Below are 27,228 nucleotides of genomic sequence, written 5' to 3'. Positions count from 1 at the left end.
CAGGGCCCCCTCCTTCTCCACCTATTCCAGTGGCCCTTAGCAGCCTCCATGCACAGAAGGAGTTAACTTCAGGCTTAACTTCTTAAAAGAACCTGAAGCTTTTATTCCTTGATCTCGCTCTCCTCCCTTTCTATGCAAAGTCTTCCTGATCTTTACGCCTCCTGCAGGTCCCTCCTCCTTACTCTCACCTCCTGGACTCCAAAAACACTCTTGATTGCCAGGGTGGGTCAATGGTTAACACTCAACCAGCTTTACATAAGCCTGCTCTGGCTGCCTACCTGCTGCGTCGGTCCGTCAGTTCCCTGGATCCCGGGGGCAGCTACAGCAGCCCTGGTGGGTCCACGCCATGGCCACCTGCTGGCAGGGCCTGTGGGCCTATCGCTCCTACCTGATTGTGGTCTTCATGCCCGTTCTACTGCTGCCTCTGCCCATTCTTGTCCCCACCAAGGTAAGGGCTTGGGGTTCTGGGCACAGAGAAGCTCCAAGTGCTCAGGGGAAGGACTGTGGGGGCCAGGGTTTGGGCATCCTTAGGACCAGCATAACCTACTCATCCCTTCTAGCCTGTGAGGCTATAACCTCCTGAGGGCTGAAGTTTAAGAGGTCAAAGGGGGCTTTTGCTTGGCACCCGGGACTAGGTGCCCAATGTGAATTGCTTAGGTGCACTTGAAATCTCCCACTTTGGGAGACGGGAAGGCAGTTCCGTAAAGAAGGTGCAGGTGGAGGCAGATGGGGTTATCTGCCTACTGTGTGCTCACCCAGCCCTGGACTGGGCTCAGTGGAGCATGAGTGGGGCTGGCTGCTGGAGAGGGATGGAAGAGGAGTAGGAGGAAGTGGCCTCAGGCAGTTTGTGCCTTTAAGAGCATAAATAGAAAGAAGGAGCTCATCTGTGACCCCAGGGCTAAGTCTGCTGAGGAAGAGGGGTGGGAATTGGACGAAGGGACCCTGCCAGTGGGCACCACAGACACCATACCCTGGACAGAGGGGGAGGTGCCACTGCCTCCTGCCTCCATCCTCAAGAGCAGGAGTCATAACTTCGGCTCCCCTTAACTGGAACACCCCCACCCTGCATGCCCTGTACCGAGCAGCCGGGAACCCTTTCCCACATTTGGTGAGGCAAGTCTGACTGTCCCATCTTACAGATGAGGAAAATGAGGTTCACTCACTTACCCCAAATCCCAGGGCAGATCCTGGTTTTGGAGCTCGAATATTATACACTCTTGGGGCCCCCTCTGTAAATAAAAGAAGACAAAATTATGAATCTAAAATTAGCACAGGGCGTTGGGAAGGGTTGGTCCAGGAGAAGGCCCTTGAAGCACAAGCTTCGCGGTAAATCTCCCACTAGCAAGTCACCCGGATAGGAATCGGCAGAGCTGGAGGTGTGGTCTAGCTCCAAGCCTGTGCTGTCTTCTCTCCGTCCCGCTGTCTCCCGAAGGCTGAGATGGAATCGTGACCCTGGCCCCACCCCACAGCCCCAGAACTGCTCGTTGAACCATTTTCTTCCTTTTGTCACAGATAGGGAAATCAAGGCAGGCTTTCTGTTCATGGTGTCCCAAAGAGGTGAGGGACTGGGGATGTAGCGGCATGGCCCCTGGGCCCCTGACACCTGATAAGTAACAGGGCCTGGCTGACCTTTGAGATGACCCTCATCTCAGGCCAAAGCCAGTGGCACCTCTGTGCTGGGAGTCCATCAGATGGGTTTTCAGACAGGCTGGGCCAAGTGTCTAAACCAAGGGAGAGAGGACAGACAGGGACTTTGATTCTCATTTTACTCCCTGGGAAAGTATAGCACAGAAAGCTTCAGTAACTTGCCCAGGGTCACACAGGAAAGCCTGAGCCAGTACTAGAAGCCAGGCCTCCTGGTGGGAACACGGTGTGTCAGGAGTCTGTCTTCCCTGTGCTGCACCCAGCCCTGCTGCCTGCCTCTGGCCCGCTGATGCTTCCTCCCCCGAAGCCCCCCCACCCAACTCAGACGAACTGTCCCCCGTGCTGTCTGTGAAGGCCAGCCCCTCCACCGGAGACCTGGATACCAGCCCCTCTCAAGGACATTGCTCCTGTAGTTATCCTCTTGTGCATCACCCATTTTTCCCTCTCTGCCTGATCTCGCCCATCAGCATGCAAACGGGGCCGTAATACCTCCCATCTTAAAAACAAACAACCCCTCCTTTAATCCCACATCCCCTCCGCATATGCCTCCTTTCTCTGCTCTCTCTCACAACAGAAAGCCTCAAAAACTGTCTACGCTGCAGTAATCTCCTCTCAGATAGCTCCAGACTCCAAGAGGAGGCGGGCTCTCAGCAAGTCCCCGTCTGTCAGCTTCCATATTACCAAACCCCTGGTCTGTGCTCACCATCCCCAACCCCTCAGAGCACTGTCATAGCTCGGCACCCCTTCTTTGCAATGCTGTCTGCTTTCAGCTTTGGTGACACCTTCTCCTGGCTTCCTTCCCCCTCAGCCACTTTTCCTGGCTCTTCCTCACTTTTCTCTCTCTCCCAGGTCATGTTTTGCTGTCTCTTGCTTTGAAAAGCATCTCGATGCTAATGACTCCCCCAGTCTGTAACCCCAGGCCTAACCTCTTAACTTGTATTATCCAACTAACCCTGGACACTTCCAGCTATTTTCTTTTTTTTTTTTTAAGATTTTAAAAAAATTTTTCCTTCTCCCTAAAGCCCCCCAGTACATAGTTGTATACTGTAGTTGTGGGACCTTCTAGTTGTGGCATGTGGGACGCTGCCTCAGCATGGCCCGATGAGCAGTACCATGTCCGTGGCCAGGATCTGAACCAGCGAAACCCTGGGCCACCGAAGCAGAGCCCACGAACCCACGAACTTAACCACTTGGCCACGGGGCCGGCTCCTGGCTATTTTCTTTTAAGCAGCATACACTTTCACATGTCCAAAGCAAGGCCTGTTTGCCCATCGTTCCCAGGTGGCTCTTCCTGCAGTCTTACTCATCAAGATATGGGTCAACCATCTACCTCAGAGCTATTCATGGTTGCTCTTTTTCCTTTTCTTCCACATGCACCAGCAGGTCCTGTTGACTCGATATCCCAAAAATACTCCCAATGGAATCACTTTCCACTGCCTCCTCTCTGGTCCAAGCAACCTTCATTTCTCTCCTGTCTCTGTCCCTCTCCAGACCATTCTTCACCCAACCACCAGGATGGTCTTTTCAAAACATAAGATCATGTCACTACCCTGCTCAAAACCCCACACAGGCTTCCCGTCAAACTTAAAATGCAAACCTCTTAGGGAAGCCACAGGTCCCTGGGGCTCCACCCCTGCAGATACCCTCAGTCTCCATGCCCCTACCATGTCCTCCCTCTCTTTTTTTTTTTTAAGTTATGCTTTTTGGTGAGAAAGATTGGTCGTGAGCTAACATCTGTTGCCAATCTTCCTCTTTTTTTTCTCCCCAAAGCCCCAGTACACAGTTGTATATCCTAGTTGTAAGTCCTCCTAGTTCTCCTATGTGGGACGCTGCCACAGCATGGCTTGATGAGCAGGGTATAGGTCTGCACCCAGGATCTGAACCGGTGAACCCCGGGGCTGCCGAAGCGGAGAGCATGAATTTACCTACTACGCCCCCAGGCCAGCCCCCATGGCCTACCTCTTGTTCACTCTTCTCCAGCCTCACCAGCTTTCTCTCTGCAACCCAAATTGCTCATCTCCCTGCCTGGAATGTTCTTCTCCCAGATGCCTCCTTCTCATTCCTTGGGTTTCAGATTAAATCTACCTCCCTAAAAAAGCCTTCTCTGGGGGCTGGCCCTGTGGCTCAGTGGTTAAGTGTGCACGTTCCACTTCAGCAGCCCAGGGTTCACCGGTTCGAATCCTGGGTTCAGACATGGCACTGCTTGGCAAACCATGCTGTGGTAGGCGTCCCACATATAAAGTAGAGGAAGATGGGCACGGATGTTAGCTCAGGGCCAGTCTTCCTCAGCAAGAAGAGGAGATTGTCAGAAGATGTTAGCTCAGGGCTAATCTTCCTCAAAAAAAAAAAAATTTAAAGCAAAAAAGCCTTCTCTGACCACCCCCAGTCACTCTTTATTCTAAAACCCTGTTATTTTCTTTAAAGGGCTTTCACTATCTGAAATGATATATTTGTTTATTTTCTATTTATTCTCTGACCTCCCTCACTAGAATGTAGGCTCCGTGAGGGATGTTGTCTTTTTCCATGCAGAGTCCCCAGTGCCTGGCATAGAGTAGGTGCTCAACAAATACTTGTCAGATGAATGAATGAATGAGTGAATGCATGTGGGCAAAGAGGGCTCCATCCTGAATTCCTGCAGAGTCCCTGCTCTCTGCAGTGAATCCCCAAGCTTACCTCCATGCGCCGGCCCCTGAAGTGGGAAGGAGCCCCAGACGAGGCTCAGACCTGTGTGCACATAATAATAGTTGACACTTACTGTGTATTTTTTATGTGCTAGTCATTGTGCCAAGCACTTCAAAGCATTAACTCGTTTATTTCTCGCAACAACCTCTGAGTTACCGTGAGGTTACTACTATTATCTCCACTTTACAGACATGTAAACTGAGACTCAGAGTCGTAAAGTAATTTGCCTAAAGTCCCAGCTAGAAAAAGGCAAAGTGTAGACTAGAACCTGGTCTTGAGGTCTCTGCCTCAAGCCGTCCGGGGTTGCAGGGAGGTGCCCCTGTTGTGAGTCACCTCGTGAGCCATCTACCCTCACATCCACCCAGCCATCAGCCAAACCTCCCACTGCCCTCCAGTCCGTGACGTCTGTGGAGTTCTTGTTCTGTGCTGGGGGTTCCCGAAAAGGAATATGGATGTTTTATCCTTAAGCTGCTTTCGGTCTAGAGGACCAGGTGTTTATGCCACACAGAGGTCCAGCCGGAAGCCTGCAGGAGCTCAGAGGAGGGAGAAAATTCTTCCAACTGAGTCAAGGGAGAATCTGAAGCAGTCGGCATTTGAGTTGGGTCTTGAAGACTGAGATTTCAGCAGTCAGAGGGCAGGCCAGGTGAAGGAAATGGCAGGAGCAAAGGCATAGGGGCTGGAAATAGTAGGGTGTATTTGAGGAATTAGCAGCAGAATCCTTGAAATGCTCATCACCTTCCTGTGGTCCCCGTGGAAGGGAGGCAGTGGGGCCTGAGGCCTTCACTGCTCTCCCGGTCCTGCAGCCAGATAGCAAATAAACACCACCAGTGTGCCAGAAACCTTACATCCATCCATTCAGGCATCCATTCATTCACTTATTAGGGAACACGGACTATGTGGCAGGTACTGTTTCGGTTCAGGGAGGGGAACAGGATCCAGGGGAGTTTGCAGTGCCGGGGGTGGGGTGGAGAGACACACCAAAAGCATATGCTGCCCATGCTGTGAACACCACACAGCAGGCTGTGACCATGACCTGGGGAGGGGCTGCCCCAGATGGAGTGGTCAGAGAAGGCCTCCTAGGACCATGATATTTACCCTAGGACCTGAATGGCAAGAAAGAGCCAGCCAAGCACAGCTCTGAGCGAAGAGCTGTCCAGGCAAAACATGCAGTACAAAGGCCTGAGGCCAAGGGTGAGCTTGGCAAGGTGGAGAGATAAACAAGGCCAGTGCAGCATGGGGCCCTGAATGAGGAAAGATGGGTTAAGACTGGTCAGCCAATGTCAGCCCTACAAGGCCAGGGGAAGGAATGAGGATTTTATGCTGAGGGCCATAAGAGTTAATCGTTGCTCAGGGGTCAAATGGTAAGTTAGAGTCAAAAATGCAAATGCCTCCTGGGACCCAACAGAACCATCTGTGAAAACATTCTCCCAGCGACGTGGTATTTGCCAGATAAAACTTAGCTGAAATCCATATTGTATTTACAGTAAGAACAGAAGGCCGAGCTTCTTGATCTGAACCGCCTGCACTCCTAGAACGTAAGAGCAGTAGGTGTGTGTACACACACGCTTTAACATCTGTGTAACTAAAATCCCCTTACTGCAAGCTGTTCCTGAACCCCAAAGAGGGACCACAACTCAGATGATTTGCTGTGGGCAGGAAGACCATTCAAAGAATTTGGACTTCAGTTCTGGGGCCCACCTCTATCTTTTGAGACTTCCTGGCTCTCAGTCGAGAAAGCAGAGTCCAGGGAACAGAACATGGATTTTGGAGCCAGAGTGATGCGGTTTCAAATCCACTCCGGAGCGTGTATGGCCATGTGACCTTACCAAGCCTCTCCCGGCTAAGGGGCAGTTGTGAAGATAAAATGAGATAACCCCCGCACACAGAGTGTCTGGCATCCAGGGCTCAGGAAACCACAGCTCCCTGCGCTCTCTGCCTCTTCTCTGAATTCCTGGTCCCTGGAAAACACTGCTAGCCTTGGGCACTGTGTACACACCTGACTTCTTTTCTATAGATGACTTCTGTTCAGATGGGCTGGTGCCCTCATGAGGGCCTCAGGCGTCTACCTACGAAACAGTGAGGTGTGTCTGGTCACCCTCACCAGAGCAGTGAGGTGTGGTCCCTAAGAGTGGCCATGAGCAGCCCTGGGCTGAGTGGAGACAGGTTTTCTGGCCTCTGGGGTGCATGGGAGGAGGATTAGAAGAAGGAGCCAGCCTCCAAGGCCAGGAGGATCCCTGGAGTAGAGAGAGAAGGTTCCCCAGCTTGGACTCTGTCCTCAGATTACCAAATCAAGTCCACGCTTATCAGCACCTGCTAGGGGAAGGTGAGAAACGGGAACATAAGGTAGAATCTTGAAAATACAGTTTCCTGGATATAATCCAGCAGCGAGGCCCAGGGCTGTTGTGAGGATCAAGCGCACGGAGGAGTGTGGGAACGGCTCGCTCATCATTGCTCCTGCCTGCTATTTGGTCTTTACTGGACACAGGCAGGCCTGGCCAGGGCCCAAGCTGTGAGGTCAGGACTCTTCCTGTCGCTTTTGTTTTCTCTGATACTCAGAAACCCATTGTTTCCCTTTGTTGGCTTCTTGGAGCAGAAGATGATGCAACAAACTCATTTACATTAAGTTGCAGAAGTAAACAAAGATCACCCAAATGAGATCAGGCAAAGGCTTGGAAAGGAGTCAGCCACAGTCCCTTGCATTTGGCAGAGCCTCAAAGGCAGGCAGGGGTGAGAAGGCTTTAGAGCGAAAAAGGGAAGGCTCAGTTGTGCCCCGACTGGAGGCTATGGCGGGGAAGCGGGAGGCAGGCTAACGAGAAAGGGAGCATCCTATGTGATCCGTTTGGGGAGCATATTTGGCTTTCACTGGTTGGTCCTGAATTGGAATCGGGGGTAGAGAGTGGGAGGTAAAAATTCGGGAAGCTGGCAGTCACTGAGCTGATCCTGACTGTTTGGGGCCAACTGCTGCAGAGGTCGTGGTTTGGCTGGAGGGCTGGCTGCTGCGGAGGTGGTGAGACGTGTTTTTATATATGGACTGGCCATTGTCCCCTTCGTATATTCAGTCTCTCAAAGGCGTTAGGCGTTTGCATGGGCCTGTTATTCCTAGAAAGGATATCACAGACACCCCCAGCCCACTCTGCACCTTCTTCCTCAAGTGCCTTCGGCCTGGCTCCTCCCCTTGTGGCTACTGCCATGCACCTAGACACCCAGGACAGGCACCTGCAAGTTTTCCTCTTCCCATTCCTCCTGCCCAACCCATCAGCCATCATGCAAACCCTCTGTCTTCTGTCTCCTACCATCTCTGGAGTCCGTCCTCTCTCTCTATCTCCACTGCTATGACCTGCTCTGAGCCCCTGTCATCTCCCCACTGGACACCCACCATGGCCTCCTGTGACTTCCCAGCCTCCCATCCCGGGTCTTCCGATCCATCCACCACACTATCGCAGGTGTAAGCTCCCTGTTTTCATCTTTAGGTGATGTATTTAATTAGGGGACACATACACATTGTACAAAATTCAAGAGCACAAAAGAATGAAACAGCGAGGGCCCCCTCCCACACTCTGCCCCAGGGCCCTTCCTGAGGGCAGTTCCAGCAGCCAGCATGGCATACGTCCTCCAGAGCAGGGACTTCTCACCCTTGGGAGTCTGGTGGCAGGATTCAGCAGGCCTGTGAACTTGGATGGAAAAAAGTTACATTTTATTGTCAATAACCTCTCAAGAAAATTTAGCCTTTCCTTCTGTTGTGAATGTAGACAACAAACCACAATAGTACTAGCGATGTCTTTGACTTTGCTGCCAGTAGAAATCACAGATATTTTCACATCGCATTACAGCTGTTGCCAGGACCTTGAAATATTGTTTATGTTAATCATGACTTTGAAATGACAATAGCCATTAGCCAGTGAAGGTCTTACCAGTTAGGAAAAAGTCACACATATCACTAGCTTGCCCATTTTTTCATATTTTAATGACTGTATTTCAATATAATTGGTTTCCTTTGTAATCCAATGCATTTTGTTTAATGCATTTAAAAAACATTATTCTAAGAAGGAGTTGGAAGTCTTCATCAAGGGAATCCTAGTACAAAAAAAGGTAGGAATCCCTGAATCAGAGATTTTCCTAAGTATATACAAACCCTTATGTACATATTCTTTTAAATCACATATGGTAGCATCAGTGTAATCTGACCATGTTATCCTCTGCTTAAAACCTTTCAAGGGCCTCCCCTTTGTACCCCTGTCTCCTGGATAAAGTCCTAGATCCCTCTCAGGGCAGACAAGGCATTTTCCAAGCATCATACCCCTCCAAGAATGCGTCTTGATCTTTTCTGCCTCATTCTGTTCCCTCTGTGCTTACTCCCTTACCCCGGCACCTTTTGCTCACCCACTGAACTCCTATTCATCCTTCAGCACCCGCTCAGCATCCCCTCTCTGGAAGCCTTCCTCAGCCTAGATGCCGGGGGGCTCAGGGAAGAGCCCCCTTCTCCTCTGGGATCCCACTCTCTGGTGTCTCCTTTGCAATGGTGCTTGCCAGGCTGCCACCTGGTGCCTCGCCTCACTCTCAAGACCCAGGAGTGCTCACTGCCAGAAGCATCTCTACTTGCGAGGGGCAGAGGGGCAGCGGGTGTGGCCCAGTATGTACCAATCCATCCCCACCCCTGGGTTAACCTTCAGTCACCAGGAGGAATAAGTTGTGACACCTCTGAGACTGTGGGCATATTTGCTGCTGCCCAATAGCCACAGGCTGTGCATGGGCAAAGGCCGTGATGCCCACAGGTCCCACACCTTGCCCACACCCAGGGTCCAGAGTCTGCCCTGATTCCCTGGCACCTTCATCTCCACTTGTGCCTCATGCATCACCCTGGTCCCCCAGCAGCGCAGGAGCGCATTGGTCTCCCAGTGCCAACTCTGCCATCTGCTCACTGTCATCTGCAGTCCTTTACAGCTTATACCCACATATTCACATCCTTCATCCTTAGAATAACCCAGCAGGGTGGGTATCTCTCTTATTCCCTTTTGTAGATAAGGAAACTGCATGAAGGAGATAAAAGCGTGTACAGCACGAAATGCTCAATGTTGTTTACCAACAAAAAAAACAAAGCTGAGAGAGGTTAAGTAACTTGCCCAAGGACACATAGCAATAAAACTGGGCCTGGATGCTCAGGTTTTCTGACCTCTGACCTGTGTTTCCCATTACAGAAGAAGCAAGCTGCCAGTTTTGGGGTTTGGAAGCCCTCTGAGGGTTTATCTCTTCGATCTGTTGTTGGCTTTGCAGGGCTGCCCACCCACCCACAGCCTTATAGGCCAGCCCACACGGGGCACTCAGATTCCCTAAGGGCCAGAGCTGGGCCAGACTCATGTCTGTATCCCTAGTGCCTAGCATTTATTCACTCATTCGTTCACAGTGTCAACTCTGTATAGGTACCAGGCACCCTGCTGGGGGCACAGAAGCAGACTCAGACCCTGCTCCCTGGAGAGTCTGACGACAAAGATTGATATTCATCAAGAAATTCATGAAACTAAATGTTTAATTACAGACTGTGATGAGTGCTATGCAGAAGAGATACAGGGGCTTAGAGTATCAAAAATGGGGAATATACCCCAGCCTGGAAGCCACAGACACTTCCCTGAAAAAGGAATCTTTGAGTTGAGATCTCAAGAATGAGTAGACAGGGGCCGGCCCAGTGGCGGAGCGGTTAAGTGCACACGTTCCGCTCCGGTGGCCTGGGGTTCGCCAGTTCGGATCCCTGGTGCGGACATGGCACCACTTGGCAAGCCATGCTGTGGTAGGCGTCCCACATATAAAGTAGAGGAAGATGGGCATGGATGTTAGCTCAGGGCCAGTCTTCCTCAAAAAAATAAATAAATAAAAATAAAAATAAAAGAATGAGTAGACATTAACTGGGCAATGTGGGGAAGGAGAGAGGAAATTGTGTGCAAAGGCCCTGTGGCTTCAGAGAGGGCGGAGTATCTGAGGAACTGGAAGAGGGCCAGTGTGGCTGCAGCAGAGGGAGCAGGGAAGAGAGGCACAGACCAGCCCCGCACTCTTCCTAAGAGCCGTGGGAGAGCCTGAAGGGATCTGAGTTGCTTGGAGGTGAGTGTGTGTATGTTGGGGAGGGTGGATTAAACAGATTTCTGCCCCGAGATCTCACTGGCTACAGCAAGAAGAGATTTCAGGGGCAAGAGAGGAAGCTGGGAGGTGACTAAGCAGGCTCTTGCAGGAGTCTTGGTCCCAGATGCTGGGGCTTGGATCAGGCCAGTGGCCCAGAGCTGGAGAGAAGTAAATGGGAGGCATTTATGGGAAAAGTAAAATGAGGCCTAGAACCAGCAGGACCAGAGATCTGGAGCGGAGAGGGTATTTGTTGAATGACTGTCTGATGAACAGGGCTGATCCCCGAGGTCCCACTTCTAAAACTGGAGATACTAACCTCGGAATGGGACAGACTGTGGAGCCAAGGAAAAGGGATCCCCAGGACTCTACCCTGAGGGGGTGCCCCAGGGCCTGGCACCTGACCCGGGGAGGCCCCTCCAAACCCAAACAGCTCCCCAACCTCAAACCCACGCCCACTAAGCTTCAACCAACAAATGTCAACAAGGCGGTGCTAGACCTCCCGAAGTCACGGTCCTCACCCCTGGATGGGAGTGATGACAACTTCTGCCTCAGGGAGAGGGGAGGATGAAACGAGAGAGAATGTGTGCAAAATGCCCACCCACTCTGCCTGGCCACTGTAAATTCTCCACTCTGGCTCACATCCGCCTTCTGGGCCCATAGAGACTCACTCCACCCGGAACTGGGCCTGGGAGTTTAGAAAATTCCCAAAGTGATTGCCTCAGGGAAGCCACAGTAGTTGGTGCTAGATAAATATTTTCTTTCCCTTTGTCTTAATGCAGGGATTTTAACCCACTTCTGAGCCATGAATGCCTTGGGCTATCTGGTGAAGACTATGGACGCTTCTCAGAACATTGCCTTGAGATGCACAAAATAAAACGCATAAGATTATAAAGGAAACCAATTATTTTGAAATACAGTTATAAAAATGTGAAAAAATAAATCACAATTCAGAAACATAGGTTCTTCTCCATGAATGCATTAAATAAGATCTAGTGTTGATATAATAACTACCATCATGTCAAAATAGTCATGTGTGTAGACAATATTTCAAGATATATTTTGAGATAACTGTGACAACTGGTCTGTGCAGACATCTGACAGCTGACAGGCACAATCAAACATCTGTGACAAAATCCCCAACAGCACCGTCAACAGGAGTATGGTTTTGTTGCCTGTGTTCATAACCTTAGTTAGATGTTAGTGAAAAGATGAAATCGTTTTCCCATCTGACTTCACGGATCCCTGGAATTCTATGCCCCAGTTAAGCACCCCATGAACCAGGAAGAGCAGGTCAGTGAGTTAGGCTACAGCTGGACAGGCTGCCCAGAAGGTGGGGTGGGGACACAGGGCCAGGGCCACCAGGGCCAAGGAAGGCTTCTCGGAGGAACTTTGAAACCAGTTTTGCCTTTTGATCCAGAGACAGACAGACAGACAGACATGGAAAGGGACACAGAGAAGCTGTAAAGGAGTAGGGACTGAACACATTGGAGCTCATGGGGCACATATGACTGTTCACGGGTCCCCCTGGAGTGTAGAAATGGGGTCTCAGATGTGAAGGCACTTGCCTGGAGCCAGGTAACAGGAAGTGGCAGGTTCCAGGGAAGATAGTTCTGTTTGGATTCAGAGCCCCGGCTCATCCCCAGACACCCCACTGGTCACAGCGAGCCTAAGGCTGGAGGACACCCCACAAGTGCAAGGGATCAAGCTCAGGGTAGAAAGTGAAAGTAGGGGTTCAGAACCAGATGGGCTAGCTTCTTCACTTGCTATTTGTATGACAGTGACACATTTATTACTTAACTTATGTCTTTGTTTCCTTGTCTGTGAAATGGGAACAATAGTCTTTACCCCACAGTGCAACTAAATGCCGCTCAAAGGCATCTGAAGGCGTGGAGCATGATGCCTGGCACAGGTAGTCTTCAGGGTACTTTTGCTGTTGTTAGCAGAGGTTTCTTCTTGAATCAGCAGAGTGACCCATCGCCCCAGCCCCCCTCCTTGTCTCTGGTCAGAGAATTCTGGGTGGGCGGGATGGGGGGGTCACCAGGGTCCAGAGGGGCTGGCCTGCCCTTAGCCCCAGGGGCGGGTGAGTAACTGGCCCATGCAATCATTGCAGGTGAGGAAGTGGTTGAGGAAACAGCAGCTTCAGCAGAATCGGTCTCCTGCTGTGGGAGGAGAAGGGGTGGGTCTCTGGTCGAGGGTCAAGGTGGCCCCACCCCTGGGGCCCATGAGTTCATGTCCAGGGTGAGGAGGGGTGGTGGAGGTTTCATGGAAAGTGAACCTAGCACCAGACAGATTGGGCTCTGCAGCGGGGCTGTGCAGGCTGTGTGCTGTACCACTCCAGGGGCGCCATTTACCTCGATGACAGATGGAATGCTCTTGAACACCAATCCAAACACCTTGCCTGGGTTCCATCCTGGCTCTGCCATTCCCTAGTTCTACGACCTGGAGCAAGCCACTCACCCACCCCCCCACCCCAAGCTCATCCATAACTTGGGACCACCACACCCACCTTAACAGCTGTTTGAGTTTCATCCAACAAGAGACATGAAAACATCCAGCTCTTAAGAGTTGCCCAGCAGCTTCCTCTTCCTCCAGGCCACCTCCAGGGACCTTCCCCAAGCTTCAGGGTACTTAAGGACATGAGGTACTAAAGGGTGAGCTAAGCTTGTACCAAGTGGAGAAAATAAGAGGGGCAGGGCAGTCGAGACAGGCAAGAGAGGAGGGGCCCCCAACCCTGTTGTCCCAGTAGGCTGTCCCTTCCTTTGGCAAACAAAGAGTGAGCAGGTGGCCCTGAGGAGCCTCAGATGAGGGCACCTTCTCCCCTGGAGGCTTCCTTCTGGCTAATGATTCCCTCACCCTCCCTCCCCAGCCCTTCCGAGAGACTGTGTCAAGAAGGGTGGGCCCCTGATGTCTGGGGCTGACTGTCTGACTTCCATTTCTGCTCCAGTTCCCCTCCCAGGCCTGAGGTCAGGCCTTTCTAGACTCGGGGGCCTCCTGAGAGAAAGGAGGACCTTTGGTACCCAAAGACTCCCAAGACTCAGGGTTTACCCCACAATTCCCTGCACAACACAAGGATAGGGGAACCTTTGACACACATTATAAGCGTGAATGGTGCCTGGAATTGTGCAAAGCAGTGATCAGGGCAGGACTGCTAGAAAGGAGACCCTCTGCCATTGCTGAAACTTTCCAGTGATTCATTCAGGAAAGATTTACTCTGAAGCCTGCTGGGTCCTGAGCTCCAAGGATCCAGATGCCACAAAACTGACTCTGTCTTCATGGATCTCATCTTCTAGCAGAGAGAACAAACACTAATTGAATCATCATAGAAAGAAATATATTCTTACAGGCTCTGATGAAGCCAGGGAAGGCCAGGGTGCCAGGTAGGGGTCTACATTGCCAGTCTCATCTAGATGAGCCCCCATCTCATGTGAGGATCCTCACCTGGGCTCCCTACAGGTCCCTTGGTCTGGGTGGGGCCTAATACCCTATTCCAGACTCTCTAGCCTCTCATGTGGCTGGATTATAATGTCTAGGCTCCTCACGTTCAAAGACAAGGTGATGAGTGCCTTGCTTCGTTTTTATTTCCATTTTGAAATGGGACCTCGGGCTCTGGAGTCATTGGCTGTGGGTTTCACAGGTTCTCCCCACACTGTTACAAATGGCCTGTTTTCTCTGGGGGCAGGAGGTGACATGACTCTGGAACACAGGCCTGCCCCCTCCAACAGCTCTGCCACTCCCTTCCACCTGCAGGAAGCCTACTGTGCCTACACCATCATCCTCATGGCGCTCTACTGGTGCACCGAGGCTCTGCCCCTGGCTGTCACCGCCCTCTTCCCCATCATCCTGTACCCCATGATGGGCATAATGGATGCCTCCGAGGTAAACCTCCCCCATCCACAGGAGGAAGGGCTCCGGGGGATGGTGGGGGTCTGCCCTAGGATACTGGTGACGGAGGAAGCCGCATCGTAGGCAGGGCACTCGGAAGAGGGGTCCCTCCCTGTTCTTGGCAGATCAGAGAGCACTGAGGGAGGAGTCAGCTAGAAGACAAGAGAGGAGAGCACTCTAGAAATGCTGAGTGCGTGGTTAATGTTGAGAGTTAATTCAAAGTGGGAGTGATTAAGCTTAGGCCAGGGAGGTAGAGAGGCCTAGTGACTCAGGAAAAGGGACTTTGAAAGCCAGCTGAAGAGCTCATAGCCTTCCAGTCCAAAACCTGAGCTGCAACAGGGTCACCTGCAGGGCTGGTTAACACACAGATTACTGGGCCCCACCCCAGAGTTTCAGCAGATCTGGGGCAGGGCCTATGCATTTCATTTCTAGATTCCAGGTTGGTGGTGATGCTGGCCCAGGGTTTACACTTTGAGAACCATCACTCTAGTTTCTAGGAACAGCATTAAATTATCTACCTCCCAGTTGATGGCTTGAAATACCAGTGGAATGAGGCTAGATTATCTCCCCGTCATTCTTGAAGGGAGAAAGAATGAGTTTGGAGGAAGAGAGGAACCTGGTTAATATTAAATGACTGATAATCCCCAGAACATTTCCATTTGGTTCCAAGAGCCCAGCAGACCAATCTCTGTGGGAATGTCAGTGACTGCATGCCATAAGCCCAAGGGCATAGTGGGAGACCCCCTCCTGCCTCTCAGCTGTCCCTGCCCACCAGGTCTCCATCGAGTACCTTAGGGACACCAATATCCTGTTCTTTGGGGGGCTGCTGATGGCCATCGCCGTGGAGCACTGGAACCTGCACAAACGCATCGCCCTTGAAGTGCTCCTCATCGTTGGGGTGCGGCCTGCCCTGTGAGTTCCCACAAACCAGGACTGGAAAACCAGGGGTGGGTGGCGTTCTGGGCATCCAGTCCCTGAAGGGATGCTGGAACACCAGTGTGTGCATCTGTTCATCCCTAGGCTGATGCTGGGCTTCATGTTGGTCACCGCCTTCCTGTCCATGTGGATCAGCAACACGGCTTCCTCAGCCATGATGGTGCCCATCGCGCACGCCGTCCTGGAGGAGCTGTACAGTGTTCCCAGGGGCAAGGACATTGAGGAGGGCAGTGAAAACCCCACCTTTGAACTCCAGGAATCAGGTTCCCAGAAGGAAGAGACCACGCTTGGTGAGAAAGATGAGGTGGACCCTGCCCCAACCTCTCTGCTCTTGGGGAGAGTCTGAGGTGACATCCATGACAGGGGTGGTCATCTTGGAGCCTCTAGGGAGAGAAGAGGGAGGCAAGAAGTGCGGTGACCAACTTGTCCTGATTTGCCCGGGACTTTCAGTCCCACGTGCTGGGATTCTCAGTCCTGGGCAAACCAAGATGCTGGGTCTTGGCAAGCGGAGAGCTAGAGCCTGGGTGGCCATCAGGGGTCCAGGTTCCATTCTTCCTGTGTGGTTTAGATAAACTTCTCCCCTTCTCTGTGCCTCAGTTTCTCTCTCTCAAGAGAGAAGCTGAGCCACATGGTATTTGAGAGTCATCCCAGCCTGAGAGTCATCCCAGCCTGAGACTCCGGGAGTGCTGGCCCTTGTAGATCTGGTGGCAGCTTCTGCCCTCCCCCAACCCTAAGTCTAGGCTGCTCACTGACAAGGTGCCCCAGAGGCCGTGGAGCTCCAGCCAAGCTCCCTGGAGCTGGCCCTGCACACACCCCCGCCTGAACTCTCCCTTGTTCCCAGATAACGGGCAGGTCCACCCAGTCCCGCCTGCTCCTTCAGAGCCCAGGGCAAAGCAGAACCAGGAGCAGGTCCGCTTTACCCAGGGCCTGAGCCTGTGCGTCTGCTACGCGGCCAGCATCGGGGGCATCGCCACACTGACTGGCACCGCCCCCAACCTGGTGCTGCAAGGCCAGATGAACACGTGAGTGTCTGAGGGGTGGGGAGCCTGCACTCTCAATGGGGGGCAAATGGGGCAGGGTAGAGGCGGGGCAATGTCATGCAGCAGCCCTCATCTCCCTTCAGGCTCTTCCCCGAAAACCCCAATGTGGTGAACTTCGTCTCCTGGTTCAGCTTTGCCTTCCCCACCATGGTCATCTTGCTGGTGCTTGCCTGGCTGTGGCTGCAGATCTTGTTCCTGGGGTTCAAGTAAGTGGTGGAGTAGGTGAGAGAAACCCAGGTGCCTGCCCTTATCCTCTGAGAGCTTCCAGTTGGATACCCAGGTAGCCATGGCAGAAAAGGATATACTCACCATCCCACGGAGAAGGGCTCTCCCTCCTAAGGCCCCTCTGTACACTTGGCCCCCCTATCTGAGGGAATTACTAGATGGAGAGTATTACCCCATTTAGCAGATGAGCAAACTGAGGCTTGAAGAGTGGTATACAACTAGATTTGTCAGTGCTGCGATTGAAAGCCAGGTCTCCTGATGCCCAGGCCAGGTCCTACTCCATAATGCTCCACAGTCCTTTGGTAAAGGCTTAAGGAGCACATGCTGAGCATCGTCAGTTACAAAAGCATTTGTTGTGCTCCTACTGTGTGCCTGGCTAGGTACTGAGAATACTAGAAGACACTAGGCATAGTCCCTATCCTTGGAGCTCACCATCTGACGGGTGATGATATGGTGGCAGCCATGAGAGACGGAAGCACAGCTACTGTGAGCATGGCCCAGGAGAGTGGAGATTCCAGAAGGGCCCTGGAGGAGATGATGCCTGAACTGAATCTTGTGGATCTAGAAGTCAGCCAGGTAGAGAGTTGGGTAAAGGCATTCCAGGAACAGCTTGTACAAAGGCACAGGGGCAAGAAAAAACATGTATTTGGGGGAACTCTAGTCCTGCGTGGTTGAAGCATAAAGAGCAAAAAGGAGTATCAGGAAATGAAGTTGGAGAAGTAGGCAGGGGAAGATTATGGAGGATCTTGGGTGCCGCATAAAGAGTTTGGACCTTGTCCTTGAGGCCAAGAGTAGTAAATAGGTTTTATTCTTACTTGCAACCCTGGATTATTGGTAGTCACTACAGGTCTAAGTTGAAGATCACGTGAGATAGGGCTCAGTTAGAACTGAGTCTGGGATTGATTAGTGATGTCTGCTATGAGTACAGGATTAGAGTGGTGATATGAGGGGTATTACAGTATGATTTGTTAGTGGCCCTTCCTGTCCAGACAGTGGGGAGCTATTGAAAGTTTTTAAGCATTGTTGCTGTACTTTGGGAAAATCGCTTGGGTGGGTGCAAGGAGGCTGGATTGAGGTTGAGGGCTGGTACAAGGCAAGGTGGTAGTCAAAGAGATCAGCACAGTGCCAGGCACCACAGGGGATTCAAAGATGTGTGAAGCATGGTCCTTGTCCTTGAGGAACTCACAGTCCAGCAGGGGAGTTGAGATTTGCCTGAGTGCAAAGTTAAAAGTCAACACGAGTTAAGCAAGTGGCACACAGAAGTGGGCTGCAGACTCTTGTGCCTCTGAGGACGATGTGGGTGGGGATGCCCAGAAACGGGGAGGAGAGGGAGGGGAAGGGTTTCCTGAAAGACTGTTGGAGTCAGGGACAGAGGAGGCATGGGGTCTGGGCCTCTAGGTCCTCACTCTGGACAAGGAAGGACTCAGCACAAGGGAAGCCCTGGAGCCACAAGGGGCCAATGCGGCAGGTGCAGCAGGGCCGAGCATGGGGAAACTTGGCCCTCCAGCCCCAGCCTTACCTCTGCTAAATAAGAGCCATAACCTCCGAGAGTCTTCCGCCCTTCTTCCAGGATCTTAGGAGATCCCACTGTAGCAACCTTGAGGTGGCCTCCACAGGCTTCAGTCTTTCCATCACAGCCACTCAGAGCCCCTCGCTCCCCTGCCTGGTGCAGGCCCTCAGTAGCTGCCCCCGCCTCTCTGCCTGCAGCTTCCGGAAGAACTTTGGCATTGGGAGTCAGGAGGGGGAGAAAGAGCGGGCAGCCTACCGCGTCATCCAACGGGAACACAGGCTGTTGGGCGCCATGACCTTTGCAGAAAAGGCTGTCACCGTGCTCTTTCTCACCTTGGTGATTCTCTGGTTCACCCGGGAGCCGGGCTTTTTTCTTGGCTGGGGCAACCTGGCTTTTTCCAACGAACATGGGGAAAGGTGAGCATTCTGGGGAGAGGGGGAATACTTCTGGGGCTCAGTGGGCTGAGGGAGGAGGGAAGGGAGCAGAGCCCCCAGAGCAGAACAGGTTACACTGGGGGTAGGGGAACTTGCCAGGAGTGGGGGTTGGTCCATCTGTGGGAAGGGCTCCTCTCCACCACCCTCCACTCTGTGACCCTGAGCAGCATTGAGCCACTAAGCCTTCCCTCCCCCCCCCCCCCCACCCCCCCCCCCTTGCCCACAGCATGGTGTCTGATGGGACAGTGGCCATCTTCATCGGCATAGTTCTGTTCATCGTGCCTTCCAAGATCCCAGGGCTGACTCAGGATCCAAGTAAGTACCTGGACTGGGGCAGGGAAGGGCCCCTAGGCAGCCCCTGCCTCCCAGCACGGAATGTACCTTCGACCACACTTGGCAGGAGTAGACAAAGCCCAGAGAGGTTGGGGTGACTTACCAAGGGCACAGGGACTCAGGGACAAAGTCAGGATGTTGCAGAATGAAGGTCCGGCTCCCACATGCATCAAGCTCTGATGGGGACCCATGCAGAGAAGCGCCAAGTGGAGGGGAGGGAAAGCCTGTTGTCTCTTGGTGACTCATCCTCTTCTGCTTGGGGAGTAGGAGAACCGGGGAGGCTGAAGGCCCCTCCTGCCATCCTCGACTGGAAGACAGTACATGAGAAGTTGCCCTGGAATGTCCTGTTTCTGCTGGGAGGTGGCTATGCCCTGGCCAAGGGCAGTGAGGTGAGAGAACCCCACCCCTCCCCAGCCTGTTTGAGGGAGACCCCGAGGCAAGGAAAGAGGGGCCCTTCTTCTGTCCCACACAGGGGAGACCTGCTCCCCAATTGGGCGCCCCCTGGTGAGTAGAGCCTTTGCAGCAGCTAGAGCAGAGCCTCGTCTGAGGGAGGGGAAGGAAACACAAACCACAGGGACGTCTCCGCAGTCGGGTTCTCAAAGCCAAAGGGAAGGCAGCCTTCTCTGTTGGGCAGGGACTATTCTCAGGGACCAACCACCCTACCCCTCTCCACCCCCTCACCCCGAGCCGGAGAACGCAATAGCTTTAGCCCCTGCGAGTAGCTGGCGTTGGGTTGACACAGTCTACCTGCTGTGGCCACAAGGGGGCGCCATCATCACACGCAGCCAGGCGCTGGGAGACTCCACAGAGCCTCCATCCAACAGGGGAATCCCTGAACCTGCACCCCTCGGCGTCAGTGTTCTGCTAAGCTCATTCACTGCACAGATAGGAGGCAACTTCTTGGGTCAGGGATTGGTGCTAGGGCCTCTTGGGTCCAAGGTTGGTTCATCCATCAAGCGTTCACCGACTGTGCCAAGTACTGTGCTGGGTGCTGGGTGGGCAGTACGTTATGAGATAAAGTCGCAGCTCCCTCAGGCTCACCGTCTGGCATCACAGACGTGGGCAGGGCAAGACCTTGGCGCTCTTCTGACCCTGTGGACTGTCACCATCCTCCTGTCTGCCTCTTCCCAGCCTCTACCCTGACCCCACCCCTTGCCAAGAGCGAGGTCCCATCTGCCTCAGCCTGCTCGGCTGGAGGGGCCAGGGAGAGGGATAAGGTTGGCCAGGAACCTCCCAAGAGAGGTCGGGAGAGCAGGAGTAAATGGGGTCAAAGATCTTTACTCCCACCAAGCCCCAGGTTTCTCAAGAAGGTCCTTTGGCCCCCTCTCCTAGCTTCTCACTTGACCCTTCTCCCCACACCCAACTGTCCTTCAAGAGGAAGAGAGGGGACCTCTTGGTTCAAGCTGAGTCTTATCTTCCCTCTCAAGCTGCCTTGGCTCTGAAGACTCTAGAGAGGTCTGGGAAGGAGCAGGACCCTCCCAGAGCCTCAGCAGGGGACCGACCCAGGCAGCCCAGCCTCTCAACACCACCCTCCTCCGCCCACAGCAATCGGGCCTGTCACAGTGGCTGGGAAACAAGCTGACTCCACTGCAGAACGTGCCGCCTCCTGCCATTGCCTTCATCCTCTGCCTCCTGGTTGCCACCTTCACTGAGTGCACCAGCAATGTGGCCACCAACACACTCTTCCTACCCATCCTGGCCTCCATGGTGAGCTGGCCCTGCAGACGTATCTCCCCCAGGCAGCCCTCCTATCCACCCCCACCCAGGGGTCCCGCCTGCAGGTCACGGTGACCTGTCTGCACCTCCTCTTGTTTCCAGGAGTGGACCCCTGAGCTTTCACCCTTCCCCAGGCTTTTCAGCCCCCATGGGCCCCAAGGCCCTTTGGCCCCTGACTCACCCTATCCCTGGTGACATCATCCCTTGAGTATCCTGACGGGGCTCACCCCCCACCCCAGACCAGTCCCTGTTCTGGTCATTCCTGAGGTGATGGGGTGAAATTGCTCCCGGGAGCGTCCCCAGCCCCTTCCACCCCAGGCGCATTCCCGCAGCCTTTGATGACACCCCAGAGCCCCTTTGAGATCCGTTTTATGGGCCCCTCCCCTCACCACGCCCCACAGGGCAGAGCCACACACTCATCCCCTCCAGAGAGGTCAAGGGGCCCTTCCCAGGTCGCCCAGTGCCTTTCTGGCAGAAGTGGTGGGTTCACAACCAGAGTGTGTATTGCGGAGGTTGTCCCTCAGAGAAGGGGCTTGGAGGCCACGACTTCCCCTCTGGGATGGGGACTGAGGTCAGCTCTACCCCTCTGTCTCCCCACCCAGGCTCAGGCCATCTGTGTCCACCCTCTCTATGTCATGATCCCCTGCACTCTGGCCACCTCCCTGGCCTTCATGCTGCCTGTGGCCACCCCGCCCAACGCCATTGTCTTCTCTTTCGGAGGCCTCAAAGTGACTGACATGGTGAGTGGCAGGGGGGCCCTCAGCACTCCCTCCTCTGTCTTCCCATCTTGGTGGACACAAAGTAGCTTAAAGCCACTGAGATTCTCAGAGTTGAGAGTGGACCCTGTCGGGGTGGGGAACAGCAGGGGAAGTAGGGACATGACGCCCAGTTGGAGCGTCTTCAGGTCCTGCCAGCCCTGGGCCATGTGAGAGGGAGAAGAGGGGTGAGGAATTTTGGGAAGGCTCCAAGTTGCCAGGCACTCGCACCCAGGGAGATGGACTCAGAGAGAACAAGACCCAGGGCCCCGGAAGCTCATGAGGAGTTTCCCTTTTCTCTGTTAGCGCTGGGAGTAAAGCAAGGGCAGGCGCATTGCCTAGTGCTGCAGGTTAGACCCAAGGGAAGACTTCCTAGGGAGAGTTTTGCTAGCGAGAGATCTCCTAAACACCTAAGGGATGGGTCCCGGCCCAGCTCAGCACCTGCTCACCCAAACTGCCTTTCCTCACACCAGGCCAGGGCAGGATTCCTGCTCAACATCATCGGGGTGCTGGTTATCACGCTGGCCATCAACAGCTGGAGCTTCCCCATCTTCAATCTGTACACCTTCCCCTCCTGGGCCCACTCCAACACCACGGCCTCCTGCAGGGTCAGCCCGGAGAACATCACCACACCTACCCCCTAGCCCAGGGCATAATCTGGCCAAGACTAGGAAGACCCACCTCAGAAGCCAGGAGGGGACACCCAGGCTCCAAGCCAAACATTGTGAGAAAGCCACATGTATACATGACCTCATGTGTGTCTGTAAGGAAGGTGTGTGTGTGCTCAATCCGGTGTGTCTGAGAAAAATGTGTGTGTGTGTGTGTGTGTGTGTGTACATATATATGTGCATATGTGAGGATGGTATGTCATGTGAGGATGTCTGAGAGGGAGCGTGTGTCATGCACGTGATCCTAGGCGTGTATGCTTGACAGTGCACTTGCGTGAGCTCACAAACAATACAACAGGCCCTCTCTGGCACCGCGGGTCTTTATCTCCCCCACTTGGTGGGTGACCAGACCCCTTTGCACTGTATTTATTGAAACTCAGGATTGAGGTGGCCTGGGGAGCAGGGCCTACCAGCAGTTGCCATGGTAACAGCCTCTGGGACCAGCCCAGCATACTGAGGTCTCCTCAGCCTCTCTGGGTTGGGGGAGGGTTCCAATATTAGCCACATTAAAGTCTTTTTCAGTACAGTCTGCGATGGATTTTCACGGCACTTTCCAGGGCTGGTCCACAACAGGGTTCAGGCCCCAGGTTGGGGAGCACAGTGGGAGGGGACTTGGCCTCTGTCCTGTATGGTGGCCCCCTTGGCACCACTCCCACCCAAGGGAGAAGGTAATGGCTAGGAACCCCTGCCAAGACCAATCGGAGTGGGCGCAGCCACCCGGGAAAGCAGCGCTGACATCACCCGGCCCGGCTAATTGGGAGCTGCCAGTCCCTGCGTGTCTTCAGGAAAACCGGCCTCCCGTTCCCAGAGCACTCCCTGGGCATTTACATAAAACCCTCTGCCCCTGCCAGCTCCTGCCGACCCTTCCTCCAGCTGGAAAAACCAGTCCCACCAGACCAGGGGAGGCAGGCTGACCCTTGCAGGGCCCCAGAAAGATGGACCCTCACCCAAAATGGCAGCCTGCAGCAAGAAGGGTGCAAGTGAGACTCCCAGGAACACGTTCAAAATTGGCATGGCCTTCAGAGTCCAGGACCAGACAACACTCTGGATTGTCCTGCCTCCCCACCTCACCTCCATCCCTCCTCTGCCTCCCTGCCCTCGTGAACTCCAGAATCTTCATTTATGGCAAGATGAGGGTGGGGAAGGACGATACCACACCCATCATCCATTCTGGGAGCTCAACATCCCTTCTAGGCTGGAAGTTCATCTTTGTATCAATCCTAGATCTCTCTCGTTGTGGACAGTGGCGTATAAGTCTTGAGTTCACCTAGATGGTAATTTCCAAGAGATTCATCCAGTTTCCTCCTGCTGCAGTGGGATTAAAAAAAAAGAGATATTTACAATCACCCTCATGCCCAGTAAAAACGGGGCTGAGTTGTGAAGAGAGAAAACCAGAAAGGATTGAATTCTGGATTCCCCCTGGGCTGCGCCTTCACTCAGTACTCCCAGAGCTGGAGGGGTGAGGGAAGGGGGGCGGGGGGAGACGTAGATGGGATGGGACTGCCACATGGGGGAGAACATGGCTGTCCCCAGGGGATAGGGGATCCTGACAGGACATGCCAGACACCCAGCAGAGTGAGGAGTGTCAGGCCGGTGGTTCCACCCCCACCCCAGTCCCCCAGGCTGGCATTCCTCACTCATGAAGCACAGTCATAAATCATGGCTCCCACCCAGACCCACATGAGGACCCCCCAAGGCCTCAGGCCACACACCCCCCCTTGGGAGTGGGCTGGCCCCACATGGTGGGACTCCCCCACTGGCTTACCCACAATGCAGTGGGTTCCTAAAGAGCAGCCTCAGCCCCATCTGCAAGGAGGGCCCTCTGCTACTGCTTTCTTCTGGACCCTGGTTGAGTTCCCAGTCCAGCCCTGGCTGGGGACGTCAGGGGAGAGGGGTGCTTCTCAGGTGGCACATGCCCCTACCCACTGTTCTCAGCTCCTCTTCATACTTCCCCACTTCCCCCTCAGTCCTGCTCAGAGATGGCCAGGTGTGGACTGAAGTCACACAGCAGTCGCAGGGGATGAGCACTGGGCTGGCCTTGCCTCCTCAGGGGAGGAGGTGGACAAAATCTGGCCTGAGGGTTGAGGGGTCAGCTGTGGTGGGTGCCCTGGCAGAGCTCAGGGGACAGGCCTCCCCCAGGTGCTCAGAAACCGTCTTCCTCAGCAGGTGGGAGGGCTGACAGGAGGCAGGTGGCACTTGTCCTAATCACCATCATTAGCTGGCCAATAAAGCTGCACAGCCTGGGCCAGCTTTGGGAGAAAGGGCCTGTCCCTGGGCTGGCTTGTGCAGGCAGCCCAGGCCCCCAGGCCCTCCTGCACTCACACTCCAGCCCCAGGCAGGTGGATGGGGCACTGCTGGGACTGGGGTCTGTGCCCTCCCTGCCCAGACACCCACACACCTTCGCCCATGGCTCCCAGGAAGACAGCGGGAGCCTCTGGGTGTCCTACCAGCTGAATGTGTGCTGCTGGGACTCAAGAACTTCTCTGGTAGTTTGCTCCCCATTCCTAGAGAAGATCAGTGAGGCCAGAACCAACTAGAGCACAGTCTGCCTGATGCAGCTCTGTCCCCAGTCCCTAGCACAGGGCCCGGCACAGTGACAATTGTATGAATGAATGTATCAGAAGCATAAAGAGGTTTTTGCTCCTGGAGGGAAGTTGGACATGCTGCCCTCGAAGCCCCTTTCCAGACTACTGTGAGCGGAGTGCTATGTGACCTTGAGACAACATCTTGACCTCTCTGGGCCAGTGTCACCTTAGGCTCAGAGATAGGCCCAGATTTCTGAGCCAACTCCTACTGTTTTCCCCTACTGCTGTCTTCCTGGGAGGGGGGCCTGGGAGTGGCCCTGTTTGCCTCCCCACTCCTTCTGGCCAGCAGCAGACCCAGAGGCAACTGTGGCAGCCAGAGGGCCCAGGAAAGAGCCCCCAAGTCAAATTTTTCAAAGAGAAACCTGGCAGGGTGGACAAGGGGCACTTGTTAGGGAAATGGAGAAGGTGGGAGCAGGGCTGTTGATCCCACTCTCTGGGTTCACCTTGACTTGGGCCTTAGGTCAAGGGCAGCTCTAGAAGTCAGGGTCCTCGAGCCCAGAGTAGGCCCCCTGGGGGCTCAGGCCATGACTTCCCTGTCTCCCCAAAGTCTCAGAAGGAGGCTGCTTCCTGAAGAGGGAGGGGTGAGCTGTGTGGAGGGGGTGCAGGGTGAGGGGTGGGGGAGGAATGGGGTGGAGGAGGTTCTGGTGGGTGCCAGCCTGGAGAGGGTGCCCCCTACAGCCTCCACCCTAGTCTGGGCACCATTAGTCATGATCAACAGAGCCATGAGGTTTTACTGGGGCCAGGGAGTCTGAGAACCTCCAAAGGGTGAGCCCTCAACCTCACGGAGAGGACAGGGGAGGAGGGCACAGGGAGGAGGGGCAGAGGAGATGGAACAGCTTGATGGGAAAGGTGGTGACAGGAATTCAGCAGAGTTGCTCTTAAGGAAGGGAGATCCACAGACATGTAAACACAGAGCCACGGTTCCTGTGTACACACAGAACGACTCATAGACACATGCACAGACACAGACACCTGCGTACACAGTGACACACACACAGACACTCATGTGTGCAAAGTCACCCACAGGCACTCAGAGCCCTTAAGACCCCCAGAGTCATTCACAGAAACACACGCACACACAGACTCGCAGACATTTGTACACACGCAGTCACTCAGACCCACATAAACACAGATACCCGTGCACATGGTGTCAGACCTTAGTGTTGTCACAAGTACACAGATGCTCACACACACTGAGACACAGATTCTGGATCCCAGATCCAGACCCAGCATCACATTATAGCTCCACAGAATTAATGCACACCCACCGTGGCACATGTGAGCATGAGAACAGAAATGTGAATACTCACACACAGGTACCTGGGGACTTACACAGACACTGATGCCAGTGAACACACACACACACACACGTCATTGCCCCTCCCCACCTCCACAGCCATGCTTCCTGTAGCAGGAGGGATTAGGGAAGACGGGAGAAGCCTGCCCTCCCCACCCAGCAGGACTCTAGCTGTGTCCCTCCCCACCAGACCCCCCCCCCCACCAAGCTCTCGGCTTGGAAACTCCCTGGATTTCCCAGAGAGCCAGCCAACCAGAACAGGCTTAGACCTCCTAACCTGGGGCCCCCGCCACACACCCTCCACAGCTCTGGCTGGTTCTCCTCCCTCATCCACAGCCAAGGAGCTGCCTGTTCTCCCCCAGGAAGCCCATCCTGATTAACCCTAGACCTCTCAAACCCTTCTTTGACATAGGGTCATTGGGCCTCAGGGCCTCAGTGCAGCTATGCTTGGGCCCAGTTCCTTGGCAGATGTTCTTCAATGTCTTCCATGCCAATGGAGGGAGACTTGGAAGGCCTGGAAGTGGCAGGCTCAGTCTTGGGAACCGACGTTGGGAAGACAAGTCTAGCTTACACGAGCAGAAGTGGACGGAAGATGGCCAGTCCTGATGTTGGTGCAGGGAGAGGTCCCCTCATCCACCACACTGGGGCTCCCAAGAGTGTGAACAATGCTTTTCCTTCTCCCTGGGGTCACCAGAGTCTTACCCTAGACTGGAGCATGGCAGACATTGGCCCCAAGGATTTCCATCCCCAGTCAGGACTGCTACTGGCTCAGTGCAGCCCAGCGCTGGGCAGAGCTCAGCAGCAGATGGTGAACCAGCTCTGACTGCCAGTCTCCAGGGAGACAGAGATTCCCCTGGCCCCGATCTGTTTGAATACTCAGCCACAGCCCGTCCAGCTCAGCCACCTGTGCAGGTCCTGAAATCAGGGTGCTGGAGTATGGGACCAAACCTCCAGAGAGAAGTCCTTCCCAAGGAAAGCAGAGCCAACACTGAAGCAGCCAGAGTTGAGGCTAGACACCAGGATAGACTGTCACGGTCCGGGAGAGAGCTCTGAGGGGCCGATGTGATGAGAGAAGAGAAGATGGTCCTGTCTGGGGGCAGAAAATGAGGAGACTGACCCCACAAATCTTCTTTCAGTCTAAGGTCTCTGGAATTCCCAAGGCTCCTGCTTCCACTCCCAGACTGCACACAATGAGGAAGTAGTGCGTCCCAAAGGAAAGAGGGAGCTAGAGCCCGCACCCATTCCTGGGGCAGAGGTAGGTCCTATCTCAAAAGAGAAAGAAGTTCATCTCACCCATCAGAAGCAGAGTCTCACTGTGGGAAGGCGAAAACCACAATCTCTCCTGTCATCCCCTCAGAGCTGCCCTGGGACCCTTGGCTCCTGAAATCCTTTTCATTTCCTTGATTTTTAATG

General features: G+C 53.9%; 1 protein-coding gene across 2 annotated transcripts; it reads left to right on the top strand.

Annotated features, from left to right (window-relative positions):
- Window positions 1–303: 303 nt before the first annotated feature.
- On the top strand, window positions 304–27,083 carry SLC13A2 (solute carrier family 13 member 2). Of its 2 annotated transcripts, none has more exons than XM_046674489.1 (12): window positions 304–448; window positions 14,182–14,310; window positions 15,092–15,228; window positions 15,337–15,542; window positions 16,094–16,274; window positions 16,376–16,498; window positions 18,225–18,443; window positions 18,688–18,776; window positions 19,062–19,183; window positions 20,340–20,501; window positions 21,113–21,250; window positions 26,952–27,083. In XM_046674489.1, exons 1-12 carry the CDS (start codon window positions 347–349, stop codon window positions 27,015–27,017), a joined length of 1,674 nt encoding a protein of 557 aa, XP_046530445.1. In that variant the 5' UTR covers window positions 304–346; the 3' UTR covers window positions 27,018–27,083. The 2 variants fall into 2 exon arrangements, with proteins under 2 accessions (XP_046530445.1, XP_046530444.1); XM_046674488.1 differs by lacking the exon at window positions 26,952–27,083 and adding an exon at window positions 21,739–22,459.
- Window positions 27,084–27,228: the final 145 nt, after the last annotated feature.

Source organism: Equus quagga, chromosome 11, assembly GCF_021613505.1.
Source record: "Equus quagga isolate Etosha38 chromosome 11, UCLA_HA_Equagga_1.0, whole genome shotgun sequence".
Classification (NCBI taxonomy): Eukaryota; Metazoa; Chordata; class Mammalia; order Perissodactyla; family Equidae; genus Equus; species Equus quagga.
The sequence above is the reverse complement of the archived record's forward strand: the minus strand, read 5'-3'. Positions and strand labels throughout refer to the sequence as shown.